The 16,230-nt window shown below is 29.0% G+C and overlaps 1 protein-coding gene across 3 annotated transcripts; it reads left to right on the top strand.

Annotated features, from left to right (window-relative positions):
- The first annotated feature begins 5 nt into the window (after positions 1-5).
- On the top strand, positions 6-16,096 carry LOC127706440 (elongation of very long chain fatty acids protein 4-like). 3 transcript variants are annotated; one of them, XM_052211075.1, is made up of 8 exons: positions 6-110; positions 4,245-4,328; positions 6,246-6,433; positions 7,398-7,478; positions 8,353-8,524; positions 9,167-9,294; positions 11,444-11,605; positions 12,372-16,096. In XM_052211075.1, exons 2-8 carry the CDS (start codon positions 4,262-4,264, stop codon positions 12,480-12,482), a joined length of 909 nt encoding a protein of 302 aa, XP_052067035.1. In that variant the 5' UTR covers positions 6-110; positions 4,245-4,261; the 3' UTR covers positions 12,483-16,096. The 3 variants fall into 3 exon arrangements, with proteins under 3 accessions (XP_052067035.1, XP_052067033.1, XP_052067034.1); XM_052211073.1 differs by lacking the exon at positions 11,444-11,605 and adding an exon at positions 11,236-11,400; XM_052211074.1 differs by lacking the exons at positions 6-110; positions 11,444-11,605 and adding exons at positions 3,662-3,706; positions 11,236-11,400.
- Positions 16,097-16,230: the final 134 nt, after the last annotated feature.

Raw genomic sequence — 16,230 nt, 5'->3', positions numbered from 1 at the left:
TGGCTAGCAGGTGCTTTCACCGGTATATTTGTTTCTAGTTGTTTATAGCAACACATGCTGTGGTCCATGCACGTTACCCGGTTTCCTGACATTTGTTTACAACATAGAAGGTACATTTTATATTATTTTACATATTTTTTAGATTCTATACTAATTCGTAAAGTATTTTTATAAGCTCTGACCATCCCCGTGGTAGACAACACCCGGAAAACTGGCGTCTGCACGTTTGATCATTTCAGTGACTTGTAATCATAATTAACGTTGCTCAGACGCATGATTGCTGATTAGGCAAATTGAATTTGCTTTATTATGTGTCAGTAATAAATATTTATAATTGACAGCAGATATAATGTTTTGTTTACTTAAGGGATGAACTTTGTACTGGTTTGGGTGCAAGGTGAAAAAGTAACCTATTTATAAGTCCCTTAACTTGTAAAACCTTCTGATCTGCAGGTATTGTTAAGATCACTGCATAAAGCTATCAAGGGTAACCCCAATTATGAATATGTGATGCCATCTTCTCTGATAGTTGTGAGTTTATTATAAAGAGATAAATGTTTGGCTAAACCTAATCCAAATAATTTTGATGCCTTGAACCAGGAAGAATAATATATACTGTGACAGTGCTTTTTGCACAGGGAAAATGCTTTGACTGTAAAAAATTTGGCTTTATACTGTCACTGACTGTGTTTTCGTAGAGCTTTATCTGTGTCGTCATGAAAGGTCCAAGATTTTTTTATGTTGTCCACTCCATTTATAATTGTTGATTTTACCATATTTCATTTGGAACTGTAGAATTGCATTATAAAGAGAACAACCATGCATTGTCTCAAAACCAAAAAAATACTTATATATATATAGATCTGTTGTAGAGTTGTCGCTGGTTCAGATGTACTTATATATATGTCTTTTGGAAAATGTTGTATGTGCTGTATTTAGACCCCTCTACAATCATAGGTTTGAACGTTGTTTTCAATTTAGACTTGTTTATATTTTTCGCTTGGGCTTGTATTATATTTGCCTTCAGGTTTATATGATTCGTTCATCCTATTTCGACTCTTCAAAATTCAAGAGTCTATCCTAAATTGAGGTAAATTATATGGCCTTCCAAATACCGTTTCGATTCCTAACATCACTGAAGAGACATTATTTGTTCGAAATCCGGATATATATGGTGTACTAGTTTTTGCACCTTTTGTTTGCGGTATATCATCTTTTCCGCAAGTTTATTGTTTTCTGTTTGGTATTAAATCAATAGTTAAGATCCATTTTGTTATATCTGGTGATCCGTTTTTTTGGCAATCGCCAATGGCAGTCAGCAGGGTTTATGAACATCCGTTGTTTTCGTCCTGCTAGTCAAATGCGTTTTGTTAAAATATACTTTTTCACTTTTTTGGTCTTTTGGAAAATGTTGTTTGTGCTGTATTTAGACCCTCTACTAAGAAATTTGTTTTGCATGCACACGTATAAATATTGTGGTTTTTAACCAACACAATCATCATAAGGTTTGAATGTTGTTTTCAATTTAGACTTGTTTATATATATATATATAATGTACATTATGTAAACATGTTGGTCTTGTCTGTCCTCTAACCACAAAAATATGGGCAAATTTTGCAATAGAAATGATAAGCGATGATCATCAATTTTCTTAAAGGACCATCAACATGATCAAAGCTATATGTAATTTTGTAAACTGTTGGCAATGGGAAGTTGGTCTGACATAGCCATGATGATGACTGACTTGAAAAATCCATATCAATGAGCATCAAGCTGGGGTAGACATGACACTAGGATATGTCTAATTATATATACAATGTATCATGTTGACCTACAGTGTTTGGAAATGTTTTACTTCCTATTAAGGTTCTGTTTGACCATATGTCTCATAAAACCATTTCAAGTGTTAAGAGGTATGATATTGGTCAGTGTGAAGACTAGTTAGGACTAGTATTACATTTTTGAAATTAGCAATATAATTAGAGGAATGATATTATGTCTGTCATTGGGCTAATCATTAATCATGGATAGCATCAAAGATTCATACAAAAAATTGTTGGATTTATTTTATCAGTGTGACATTGGTTTTTACTGGCTATACAACAATCTCCTAAAACACTTTGGATTAATATTCCCCCTGCCTTTCTATAAGATATTTTGTATCCAATCAGAATAAAATGTTATAATTTTTGCAACTTTATTAGACCTTTATATGTGTACTGGGAGAAAGGGACCATTTGGTAATTTTTAAATGTACATCATGTTAGGACAGGGTAAAGATTGATATATAGGTATATATGTACATGTATACCACACATACATTGATATTCAAACAGTCCCACATGATAGGAGTTATTTATTTATGACACTCAAGTGCCACTTTATCGATAATGACAGAATGAACTGAATTTATTTGTCAAGTGTTTTGGCTAAAAGAGTATGTTAAAATTTTCTTTTGTCACTCATAATCCAACAGGCTTATGCCAATTCTACACATTTAAAGAAACATATCACCAGCAGACTTCTGTGTTGGCATGATCGAATTATCATTGATTTGGTCATAATTATAAATTAACTCACAATTTACAAAACTTTGAATTTTTCTAAATGCTTTAAGATTTTCTATCCCAGGAATAGATTACCTTAGCTGTATTTAGAAAAACCTTTAGGAATTTTTCAACTTCATACATTATTTGGCCCTTTATGAATGTTATTGATTCGAGCATCACTGGTGAGTCTTTTGTAGACGATACACGTGTCTGGCATACAAAATTTTAGTCCTGGTATCTATATTGAGTTTATATACCGTACATGCTGTCATGCAGACTTAGACAATAACAAAAACACATCAATTTGTTGTCCCTTTGTTCCAAATTTTCTTTGTACAGTACAGGACAATGCTTTGTAGCATTATCAAGATATACATATTTTGTACCTGAAAAAATGATAATAGGTAAAGTTAATCAATAGTTTGTAATGGCTTGGGATTTTAATTTATACAAGGTTGAACAAGGACATTTTATCAGTTGTGGTTCAGTAACTGGCATGTTCTTGATATGGTATATTGATGTCAATTTTTTTTTAGTTTCTTTTATTTATTTTTTTAAATCTATACATGCTACATAGCTTTAAATTGATGAATAAACATTTTAAAAGGAGGTGTTGAGTATACATAAAAAAAAAATGTGAAGTTATGTTTTTACCGTGATGAACTACATGTACCTGTATACAATCATCCAATAATCTGTAAAATTACATAATTCAATTAATTAGATTAAAAGAAACAGGTAAGCAAATTTAAGTATATAAAAAAGATGAAATGTACAATCTTGCAAATTTTATTTAATTTTTAAACTATAGCTATTACATAATTAACAAGGTATTAAATTTCATTAATGAAAAGGTAAAGATCAGTATGGTCTACATATATAATGGTCTATTAGATAGTTAAAGGTCAATCCCTTCTGAGTTAAGAACCTCATTGTATTGGGATTTAAATAACCCAAACAAACTAATTGCTAAATCAAGACAATTCTAGCTGTTGCTACAACACATCAAAACAAGGTTTCGCTTGTGTCAACTCGTTCTACAGTCTTAAAACTGTGATTGATTTTTTATTTTTTTTAAAGTAATAAAAGATCAACTACATATATTGACTTAATTAACCTAGATGCACAGAACTGGAAAGACCTATATTTGAGTGAAGGTAATTTAAACTGAATTTATTTACTCATGCCATGGCAATCAATAAAGGGTAGTAATAAGTGGGAATCCATTCATATATATAATTTATTATTTTGATGTAGTATTAGTATACTATTTCAAAGAGCTGTCAGATTCTAGGGCAAGTAGAAAACTTTGCATTGTATTTATGAATGCATTTTTATATTGATTTTTCTTTATTTAAAAGCTGTATATTTCAACAAAAACTGTTTTGTGCATTGTGATGTGCTCAGTCAGATTGAATATAATGATTTACGGTTAAAATAAATGAACAATTGTGCTATGATAGTTGCATGTAAAGTAAGATAGATTGTTGTTTGCTTATGTTCAGAGGCAGATATTTCACATAGTACAGTTAGATATATTTTAATATTTGGCCTCTAGCTTCACTAGTGAGACATTAATTATATATTTATAGAAATTGGGTGATGTATATTTCTTGTTATTCAACTTTCTCAAGATTGAACTATTACTGGTGTTTTTTTTTATGGCAATGTATAAATGATTTGTTTTTATTTCAGAGGTTAAATAAAGAAACATGGATATAATAAAGGATAAATATTATGAAGTATCAGAATTTTATGACTGGGCTCTGTCAATATCAGGTAAGTTTTGATTTTAATGCAACAACATATGTTTTAGATTTTGTGCTGATACATGTACAAGTGACGGAAACTGAAACTCAGTCTGTAATTGACTGTTCATTCTACAATGATATCAGAGAACATTTTTTGTGTGTGAAATTTTAACATGTTTAATAAAGTATTCAATCTCATCTCATAATGAACATGATGAATAATTTATTTTCATAAATGCTTCTATCATTCATTCATAAATTAATTAAAATTGATTTGTACCAGATGGCTATTGAATATATATATAAACATAATTTGTTTCATATTTCTAAGCTGTTTTTAAATTTGAGTAATAAGAGAGAAAATTGTCTTCTAGCTAGAAAATTAAACCATAGCATTATTTTAAAATAAGGTCATAATTGACATAAACAGAGTGTAGTATTTCATTTTTTCTCTATTTCAGTATTTGCATAACGAAAATTGCAAATACCCTTTTATCTAAAATGTAAATTATATACATTGTCAAACACGTCAGTCATAGTATACATGTGTATATCATGTGAATCAAAGTTTAAACTCAACAATATGTGTAGTATTTTAATTGTACTTGGTTATTTACAAGGATACTACTGATAACGAGAGGAAATAGAATACCCAAAACTTATGTCTATGTCTTCCTCTTAACATTTTGTAATATTTAATTTATTTCCTGGCTTTACATACAAGGCCAAATAAACTAAACAAATTTTAGGTTCAAATTTTCCTTGTTTAAAATTTACTGTAAAGAAATGTTTGAATAGTTTTGTGTGAACTAAAGAAATTCTATAACTAGCTTCATAAAGTAAAAGGCTTTTAACTTTCATTTGACTTTGGACATACATAAAAAAAACTTTTTTGTATGGCCTTTTTATCTTTACACAAATTTAAGTTATGTTAAGCTAAATAAGACAGTGTGATTATTTGTGATTGTAATTTGATCAGTTTGAAAGCTGAAGCTAAAATTTAAGATTAATGTGATTAAAAAATAGGATATGTTTACACATATGACATGTATGAGACAGCAATCATACAACAAGAATAACCAACAGACAACTAACATACAGTTTTTAACTTTTAAAGAAGTAGCAGGAATCTTAGATTCCATGATCATTCAAGGCAGATTCCTACTATAATCTAGTAGGAATCCTACTACATATTTTGTACGGGATTAGACAGGATAGTTGACTATATACAATATGCTTAGTCTCAAAATTGTCTAATGTTTAAGTTTGTCTTCCATTGCATAGATGATTAAAAAAAATCCTCCAATATTAATGAATTGAATATTGGTATTTGAATTGCTCAATGATATACCCTGAAGGCTTGATAACATTTGAAAGTCAAACCAACAATAATATCGTGACAAATAAATTATTCATAAAAAATATCAGTAATTAGTCTAGCTTGCCTTACAATTATTTTTTTTTAAATTAAAAGATAAACAATAAAAAAGACACCAATTGTTTGTTTAGCCATTTGATTTGCCCAATATTTAAGCATGTATATTAAAGGTCGGCTGTAGATATTCATATTTATAATTGTCGTGCACATTGATATATCTGTATAAATGTATTCATATTCTGTTCCTTTGGTCCTTTGGTCCTTTGTTGTAGTTGACTCATATTCAATCACACCACATTTTTTAAATGTTACTATGTTTGTAATATTGTTTAATAAAATGATCATAGAAATTCAAATCTTGTAGATTTTTAAATTAATACTGCTCATTTTCTTAGCCACTATTTACAATATGCACATTAACCCGCCCCCTTCCCCCCAAAAAGGTAGGGTTTTATCTGCAGCTCTGATGGTTTTAGTCTATGTTAATTTGGATTTTTGAAGTTCTAATTAAGTTTTTGTAACAATAAATAACACTGAATTAATTTTTTTGTTTTCTTTCTATTGCAGATCCCAGAGTAAAAGACTGGTTCCTGATGCAAAGTATTGTTCCTACATTAGTAACAACAATAGCATACATAGTAATAGTTTTAGCTGGAATGAAATTTATGGAAAAACGAGAACCAGTCAAATTAGGAAATTATTTATTTTACTACAACATAGCTCTTGTGATATTAAATTTACATATATTTACTCAGGTAAGTCATTTCAAAAATATAGAGATGGTAATTGTGAGCTTAATAAATAAAAAAAGAATAACATAAATATCTCAAATCAATGTTGTAACCAATCAAAACTCATTTTTTTCATTTTTTTCTCATGGTAAACCAATTCAATAGCACTGAAGGTTGGTAGGAGGGTTTTCTTATCCCAAAATCACATGTACAATAACACTAACTTGTAAGTGTACAGTTCTGGTATAACAAAGTTTAGTTTTTTTCAATTCCTGACAAATAATTAGAGCTTAGGACCTAGCCTGCATATATATCTTAGCTAAGCAAGAGAAAGTTTAGAATGGTTTCTAAAAACTATTGTTTACTGTATTAAATGTTTTTGTTTCTTTTTAAAGATTATAACATACTTGTAATTGGGTTTTCTAATGACAAACTTTGCTAATAACTATAAGCATTTTTATGCCCCCCCTCAACGAAGGGGGCATTACAATTTACCCTTGTCCGTCCATACGTTCCTAAATTGGTTTCCATTCTCTAATTTTAGTTTGCCTCAAACCAAAAGTTATGAAAATTACACATAATGCTTATTTCCACAAAACTCAGATCAAGTTCGAGTTTGGGTGGTGTCACTTTTACCATTTTGGAGTTATGTCCCTTTATAAAGTTACTGTAAACCAACTTATTTTCGCGGATACTTTATTTCGCCTTTAACACTTTCTAGTCCACTTCGCGGCAATTTAATTTCGTGATTTTCTAATTTACTTGATGTAGTTTAATAAGGAAAGATCCAAGTTTTACATATTTGCGACGATTTTTGCGTTATTTTTCTACTCGCGAAAGTCGCAAAAATAAATCACTCGCGAAAATTAGTTGGTTTACAGTATATGCAAGCGGATGGCATCATCTGTGTCCCATGGACACATTCTCCATTTATTTGTATAATTGAATTGGCTCTAATGTTAAAGTTTTTTAATTTTACTTTTGACAGGTTTCTTATTACACAACAAAAGCAGGGTATAACTATTCATGTCAAAAAGTTGTTTACACAGACGATGAAAATGAATTACAAGTAAGTTTTTAAGCATTTAATTTAATATAAGAAAAAGTAGTACTGTAAATGACCAACTGAGTAAAAATTACACTGACTTTAGTCATAATAGTATATGTTTTTTTAATTATTTGTATTTACATACATACCCCCTCACAAATGAGCTTTATCAAGTGCTGTCTCCCCACCTATCACACAGTCTCCTTGTATTTACATGCATACCCCTCACAAATGTGCTTTATAAAGTGCTGTCTCGTCACCCTATCACAAAGTCTCCTTGAGTATCACTGATGTTTGTTTTTTCTGATGTGTCAATCATTTATTACGACAAAGAAAATATAAATGGAACATGTATTATGTTATATAGCACTCTAGAAATTGGAGCTATCCATTTACCTTGTCCATCTGTTTTTAAGTTTGTCCAACAAATATTTCTGTCACATTTTTCTCAGGAACCACTAAACAGAATTATTCCATATTTTGTCAGCAGTTTGACAGTGATGAGTTGTATCATGTGAGAACTTTTCGGATCTGATGTACACCTACTTCCTGTTAGTCAATACTTTGAAATTTTCAATATATGCTGTATGAACATAAAATTTGTAGTCGCTCTTAGTAAAAGGTTTTTGCTAGAAGTGCTAGATACTTTTGTTCACTGTTATAACTCTCCAAAAAAATTGGTACTGAACGAGTGCATAATGTTAAAAAAGTAATTATTATAACCATGAAATTTATAAGATGCATATGTAACATTGATATTTTAAACTAACATCATTTGATGTGTCTTTTTAACGTCTTTAGATTTAGGTAAACAACACAATAATTTTAGCACTAACTATGTTTTTGGTAACAGCCAAACCAGAAGTAAAATTTTAATGTCTATTTTTCATTTCAGATAGCCAAGGCATTATGGTGGTTTTATTTCTCAAAGTGTTTAGAAATGCTAGATACTATATTTTTTGTATTACGTAAGAAAAATAACCAAGTTAGTTTCTTACATGTATATCATCACGCTTCAATGTTTCCCCTATGGTGGATTGGAGTTAAATGGGTAGCTGGTGGACAATGTGAGTATTTCATGTGTTTTAAGATATTCATATATTTTTAGTTTTATAATAAAAAAAATATATACAATACCTCAATAGAAAATAATTTTATGATAGATAATAGCAAGTTTTGATAGGTGTTGGCGGCTTTCAGTCTACTGCAAATTTCTCACCCTGTAAAATCTTATTTTCATGCCCCCACCGCTAGATTTCTGTTATCTAACTTAAGTTTGCCTCAACCAAATGTTATGAAACTTATACACAATGCTTGTTACCACAAAACTCAGATCAAGTTTGAATTTGGGTGGGGTCACTTTTACAGTTTTCCAGTTATGTCCTTTTATAATGTTATATGCAAGGGGGCATCATCTGTTTCCCATAAACACATTCTCCATTTATTTATCTTTAACATTGAAATTGAAATTGTGCAAAATGATGGTTTAAAGTTGATAATATTTTATCTGCTTTTGTGGAAAGCCATGTCTAACACTCTAACACTATTCTATTTTACAACCTCATTAAAACACAAACGTTTGCAGAGAACCCTTCCATAAAATGCAATAAATATTTCATCGAAAGGTATTCATTGATTTAATTTCAAGACTTCCATCTTTCCATTAAAAGAACACCTTTTTCAAGTATTTCACTTTGTTTTTTTTTCAGCTTTCTTTGGTGCAATGATCAACTCTTTCATACATGTTGTTATGTATGGTTATTATGGATTATCTGCCCTTGGACCACACATGCAGAAATATTTATGGTGGAAAAGATATTTAACAATGATGCAATTGGTATGTATCTGAAAGTTGTGCTCTTTGTAACTGCTTTTCCCACTTACAGTAGAAACGGATTTTCGATGACAAAATATATATTTTTGTACTTATTAAAACGTTAAAATTCAAAAAGATTCACCTTAACTATTTTAAGAATAAAAACAAAAATCTTTTTTAGTGACATCATTTTACTTTGTGATGCCATATCATTTGCGGCTTTTGACACAATGAATTACACAATATGAATTTAAAGAATTGCAAACCGTTTATATATGTACTTTCAAGGTGCATGTATTTTTACTAAATATTACCGGAATTTTTTGTTTTCATGTTGCACAGAAATATACACAAAAGAGACTTTAGTACAGAAATATATATTCATAAAAAAACCTGTCCAACAGAGATTGTTTAAAACACTGTAGTTTGATTTATTCAAGTGATTTCATTAAAAATCAAATATAAAAACCTTTTGACCTAAATTATTGTTGTTATTGATAAAATCTTTATAAATAATGATTAACTTGTTAACTTTGCTTGTGGTTAGTGTATTTTTCATTAAAATCTGAATTCACATGGTCCTTTAACCATATTCAGATTCAGAAGAGAATGTAAAAGAATTAATTTGCTGGAATGATTTTAAAAGTAATTTAATTATACAGTTTTTCTCCTTGCCTTGCAAACTAATATTAGTAAGACAAAATGGTAACTGAAAGTCATGGTACAGTGTTTTGTAATGCTTAGCATAAATTATAGTTCTTATGAATAGTAAAACTGATTTATTCTTTTTGTTTTTTTATATGTGACAAAAAGAGACTGTTTTTGATTTGTTTAAACTATAAGAAAACTATCTTTAGACTTTTTTAGTTTACTCAGTTTCATAACCTTTTGGAAAACTTAACAAATCACTTGAAGTCCTTATGTTATATATTCTCTGACTTGTCTGAATTTAGCATCCATCTATAGAACTTTTTCTATTTGTGAAAACTTGGTATATGCAGAAATGTAATACTACCTTGTTAGACTTAAGAAGATTAAAATGTCTTTATTATCTTATAATCTTTGTACAGTTAGATTGATCGCCATCTTCCTTTACCAACAACTTTCACAAATACAATATAGCAAAAAATTGACATGATAACTTTTGTAGATGTTGCACTATGATCAAAATTAGTTTCATTCTTAGAACACTAGCAGACATTGGCTGTATATGGGCTAAAGTGATTATTAAAAGTTCAGATGAAGAATGAGAATTAAGACCTGTTTTAAAACTGACAATTTATTAGACTTTTCAGTTAGTTTTCATTTAGATTTAAATTTATAGCAGATTTTTAAGGTCAACTTACATTACTACAATAAAAGAAAATGCTGTTTAATTTTAAGTTCTCATTTCGAGAAATTTTTGATTCACATAGCTCTCTAAATTTGTTGAAGAGTGTAAAAAATTTTCCCTGTATATGAAAGTTTAATTATATTAATTTGTGAAGAAAGTCAATACACATAGATTGAACAGTTACTGTCAGTATACAATTATGATCACATACTTTGATTTCCAATTCTCATGTACTCTTACTCTACTTCCCAATCTTTTCACACATGATATACATTGAGACAGCACATTTAACAGTTTTCATTGGCTAACACATCATTTTGTGATATGAAATAAAAAGAAATTGCAAGATTGTATAGAACTTTTTTAATCAAAAAATATTTTATCATAGAAAAGCTTTTTAAATAATTAAACTTTGAAATTTTTTTAAAAAATTTGAAAACAGAATCTTTAATTTAATTAAACTAAAACTATTGAAGCTTTTACTTTCAACATGTTTTGCATATAGTTTCAAAATCAGTTGCACCTTCCTAAATTTTTATATTAAGCATGGCAATTCTATAATATTTTGCATGAAGCAGGAAAAAATGTTCAAATTGTAAGTGTACATTTTATTATATTTCTCTTTCTAGACCCAATTCTATGTAGGCATGATTTACACCCTTCAAAGTCTTTACTTCGATTGTGACTTCCCAAAATGGATGCAGTATGCAGGCTTTTGTTACGGTGCAACTATAATAGCACTGTTCCTCAACTTTTATATCCAGACCTATATAAAGAGGCCAGCAAGGTCAAAGGTAATAATATTATTTGTATTTATAATTGTTTTCTTTAATTTAGATCCAATTTGTGGTAGGAATTACACATGCTGCCCAGTCACTCTTCATGCAATGTGAATTTCCAATGTGGATGCAGTGGGCTCTAGTTTTCTATGCGTTCACCATTCTGTGCCTGTTTCTCAACTTTTATTTCCATGCATATATCAAATCAGTAAGAAGAAAGGTAAAGTTTTTGTTTGTTTTTGTCTTCGATCTTTTTCTTACAAGGGGTTAGAATTCCAGATTATATTTCCTTTAATTTTTGTATTTTATAAAAGTATTGAAACTAATAAATAGAATGGATATATATCGGAATCGGTATTGAAATAAATAGATGTTTAATACAAGGAAAGAAATGTTATATCAAACATTTGTCAAAGCTATATCAATTTTTTGTTTTTACTGAGAGTACAACAAAAAAAGTTCAACAAATAACAGTAATATTAACTATCATGATTATGATAAGAACACAACTTATAAGATATGCTGACGTAAAAAAAAATGTGAATACTAGATATCTATTCAGAGAAATAAATTAATCGCTTCAGAATCAATGCATTCTGGGTAATATTTTCATAGGGTATATGAAAAAGTGATTGGTTTACAGCATCCTATTAAAACAATGGAAATTCACCAATTACATTACATTATTTTCAATGAAAATAGAAATAACAGACAGTCCTTTATATTCTAAAAGGGCAATTTCAACATGTAAAAATATTTTGCTCATCTTGTTTAGTATTGTATCCTATCTCCAAATCAACATGATTCCTACATAATTATATACCAGAAGTGTTATTGCATGCGATCTGAATGAATTCTAAAACTTGATGGAAGTAAATTAGAATAAACACTAAAATGTTGTTTATTTTTTTATTTTCATCTTCACATTTCAATTTAATATTGTCTTAAACTTTTTTGTAAAAAAAAACCTTGTATTTTATTTTTAGGCTTCCAAGAAAGAATCAAATGGAACAGTTAAATCTTCAGAGGCCAATGGTCATATATCTAATGACAAACCAGCCACCAATGGACATGTTGAAACAAAGAAACATAAATAAGTGTATTTTGGAACAGTATTTATATGGCTAATTTGATCTTAACTCTGTTAGCTGCATGTTTTGTGTTCAATAGCATGACAATTGTGGTCAAATCTGGTAGTTGTTGAATCGGAAGGAAATTTGGCAATCATCTTTTATAAATATGAGCCAATAAGTCGAGACGTCAACTTTTATTTGTCTGCAGTATATAGTATACTTAAACAGAACCATAAGTTAGCAATAATGTAATTTTGAAAGGGTAAAATTTAGTCATATTTAATATAAACATGGCAATACTGTCGACCTGTATCATTGGAGTCAATACCTGATAGACATGGTCTAAATTGTTTACCAATAATATGACAAATGACAAATCCTCAGCAATTATATTTACTGTATATTAAAAGTTTCTCAATCATGTTTTCCAACCAAATGTTTGCCTGGTATTGACTTGAATGTTACAGGTTAGTCGTATGCGATAAAGTTTGGTAGAAATTCAATGAAAAAAAAGAGATAGAAAATATGTCTAATTGCAAATAAATTTTTATCAGATCTCAAGATTAAATTTATAGTATTGGTTGTCCAGTTAAAAGTGCATATAGAGGTTTAGGTACAATTGAGAAACAAATTGACAATAAATTCAAACATAGTCAAAATGTCTAACATTTTTACTGGTCACATTAGTCCTAAAATGTGGGGTCTCCTTTCACTGTATTTATATTAGAAATTGATTCAGTTTATATTTTATAACACAGACAGTTTGAATACAATTATAAATGGTCATAAAATCACTGTTTTTTTCACAACATGCCTAGCATGATTTTCTGCTTATAAAGATAAAATTCCATTTTTTTTCCTTAAGAAGTAAGATCTTCTGATTGATTACACCTTACTGAATATTTCTGTTATATTGTTTCAATGGGGTAAAGTTTGATGATGCTTTCTGACAAATATCTTTTGAAATATTTTATTATTTTGATTCATTTTTCCCATATCAGATATAAATCATCTTTGAGTCAGACAAGTTTTAAGATCTGTCATATAAAGTTTTAATCACTCTCTGCCAGTTTCAAAAAAGCAAAAGGCCGATAAAATTAGCCATCAATTTTTTTCTATCAACCAAATTAGGATTTTTATTAAGACGTATACTTTAGTTATGATCTATTACTAATGAGTCTCATTTTTTCAACTTTATATCATCAACCATTTTATTTTTGGGCATTAGGTCTTAAACTATCACTTCTTCAATTTTAAGCACTTGTACTTCAAGCAGGTCTTGAAATGAAATATTTTTATGAGAGCATTTACTTAGACATTAAATACATGTATCATACAGTAATTCATATGCATACCCATTTAGTGATTACACTCTGTTCGTAAAACAAAATGAAAGTATTTTTATGTTAGTGGTAAAAAACCAGTCATTTGAGGTTTCTTAGCTAGTCACTATACGTTTAAGGTGGTACCAAACACCTTGACTAAAATTAATTTGGCTCGTTTAATTTTCATAAAATTTTGACAAAAAATTTACTTTAACCCTTTGACAAAAATATAAAAAATTCAAAGAACTTGAACTACACACTTTACCAGAAAAATTTCGTTGGATGTATAGCAGTTTGACAAACACTGATGTTGATCATTGAGAAGCTTAATATTTCCTTAACAATAGAAAATGATTAAAACATTCAGCTGATTTTTACACTTATCTCCCTGTAGTGTTATGTACCACCTTAATGTTCTTTATTAAGTTTTACTCAGATCCTTTTATTAGTTGATGGACAAATTGGAACCAAAGACAATCTCTCATTATGTAAAATCATTTTTGTATTAAAGTCTTACAAAACCATATTCATTTCATTAAAATGACTTTACTAAAATTAATAGATAAACTTATGATGGGAGGATTAAGTTTTTCCAGCTGAATATAAGCATAAACAGAAAAACAAAGGATATGAGGTATCCACCCATGACACAAAATCAGTAAAGTTCATTATTTTAATTTCTTCATATTCATTCTTCAAACATTAATTAGATACAGTCCTTAAGGTATGTGTAAAATAAAGCTGATATTCTTATATAATTAAAAAAAACTGAAAGAATCTGATATTTTTGTTAACTTTATTTTAATTCTTTCTATGTTTTCTGTGTAATATATTTTTGAAAATAGTTTTTATTTACTGGTAATTTTCTTACTTAGGTCTGCAATATTTCTGTCTGTGAAAGCTGGGGTTATCTCCCATTAAAAATATGCATAATGTGTTTCTGTGTTTGTGTGCTCAGTCTTCCCATAGTCAAGGAAAGATGATAAAATGTACAAAAAGATGAAAAAAGTCGACTTTTTTTAGTTGCATAAACAACAATTATATGGAAATGCAATAAAATATTTTTATAAAAAAATTGTTTACTCCGATCATGAAATCCATATCTTGTTATTAGTATTTAATCATGTTTATCTTTTTCTTGTTTCTAAACTGTTTAACCATATATAGATTTTGTTAAATTAGTGTTTGTTCAAATTCTACTTGTTAATGAATTCCTTTTTGTTACTGCTGCTCAAGTTTGTTGGGTTTTTTGTTGTGTTTTTTTTTAAGAAGTAAATATCAGTGTACCTTTCTTCCAATGTAATCTTACCTAATACAAGAATTGATATCTAACCAGTACAACTGTTATGAAATGCCATTGTCTCAAAAACAGTATATTGTGGCAAGAGTATTGCCAATATAATCTCCCATAACCAAAGTTGCCTCCCTTACAAAATTTATAAACAGGGGAAGTAACTTGATCTTTTGCACAAAACAGTTTACTGCTAATTAAAATATAATGTGATATGTATTTTACAATTTGCCTTACTTCTACAGGCTTTAAATTTATTAATTATCTTTCCAGATGATGGATTGTGTGAAATTTTCTTTGTTAGGATACCATTAGCAGGCAGTCTGTCTAATCTTTTTAGTTACTTCCTCTGCTCAATTAATTACGATAGCATGAAAATTGTCTTTTGAACCGTTAATTTTATAACTTTTTCATCTGATAACTCTAAATAAAGGTCCAGATTTTTCAAAAAAATTGGGGATATCTATTTGTTAAGTTACTATTTCTTATCCTTCAGGGTAAAACACTGACATGTTATTTCTTCAGTAGATCTAACATGTACCCTTTTATAATCCAAAATTATTTACATATTCCCTGATTAAGTAACAGTTCTAAAAAATTTCAGAATGCAATTACTTTCATTCCAAAAATTTTGAATTGAAATCATATTTTATGATTCAGTCTGATTTACTCCCTTTTCAAACATTACAACCTTCGATACCAATGTTTGTTTTTCTGTAGCCATGTTTTTTTGTCTTCAGATCTTGACATTACTTTTTCTAAATCATTGATTTGACAGTGGAATAAGACAAGGGGGACATTAGGGGGTAGCGGATGAATCAAGAATGATCTTATAGTAAACTGTTTAACACCAGAAACCATGATAAAAGACAATGTGATTTTACAAATCTTGAATGTGTTTTTAAGATTTTACAATTCAACAAATGTTATTTAAGAATTTTTTTTATACAAAATGTCTTCACATTTGATATTTATTTTGTGCATATTTATATAAATAATATAAAATATTGAAAACATTGAAATTGTAGTTTATTTTTACTGTCAAGGTGGACAACTGTGGATGCATTTATTTTTGTCGGTACCAATTTTAGTGGATTGAGAAAAACTAGTACATGTATTTTCGAGAATATTTGATTTTGTGGTTTGCCAAAGTCTG

Source organism: Mytilus californianus, unplaced genomic scaffold, assembly GCF_021869535.1.
Source record: "Mytilus californianus isolate M0D057914Y unplaced genomic scaffold, xbMytCali1.0.p SCAF_6, whole genome shotgun sequence".
In the NCBI taxonomy this organism is placed as follows: Eukaryota; Metazoa; Mollusca; class Bivalvia; order Mytilida; family Mytilidae; genus Mytilus; species Mytilus californianus.
This window is presented reverse-complemented; position numbering and strand designations above follow the sequence as displayed.

Coding starts and splice junctions, on each gene's coding strand:
- LOC127706440 (XM_052211073.1), top strand. CDS start 4,262: ATGGATATAATAAAGGATAAATATTATGAAGTATCAGAATTTTATGAC. Junction 9,295..11,235: donor ATTTAACAATGATGCAATTG/GTATGTATCTGA, acceptor TTCTCTTTCTAG/ACCCAATTCTATGTAGGCAT. Junction 11,401..12,371: donor AGAGGCCAGCAAGGTCAAAG/GTAATAATATTA, acceptor TTTTATTTTTAG/GCTTCCAAGAAAGAATCAAA.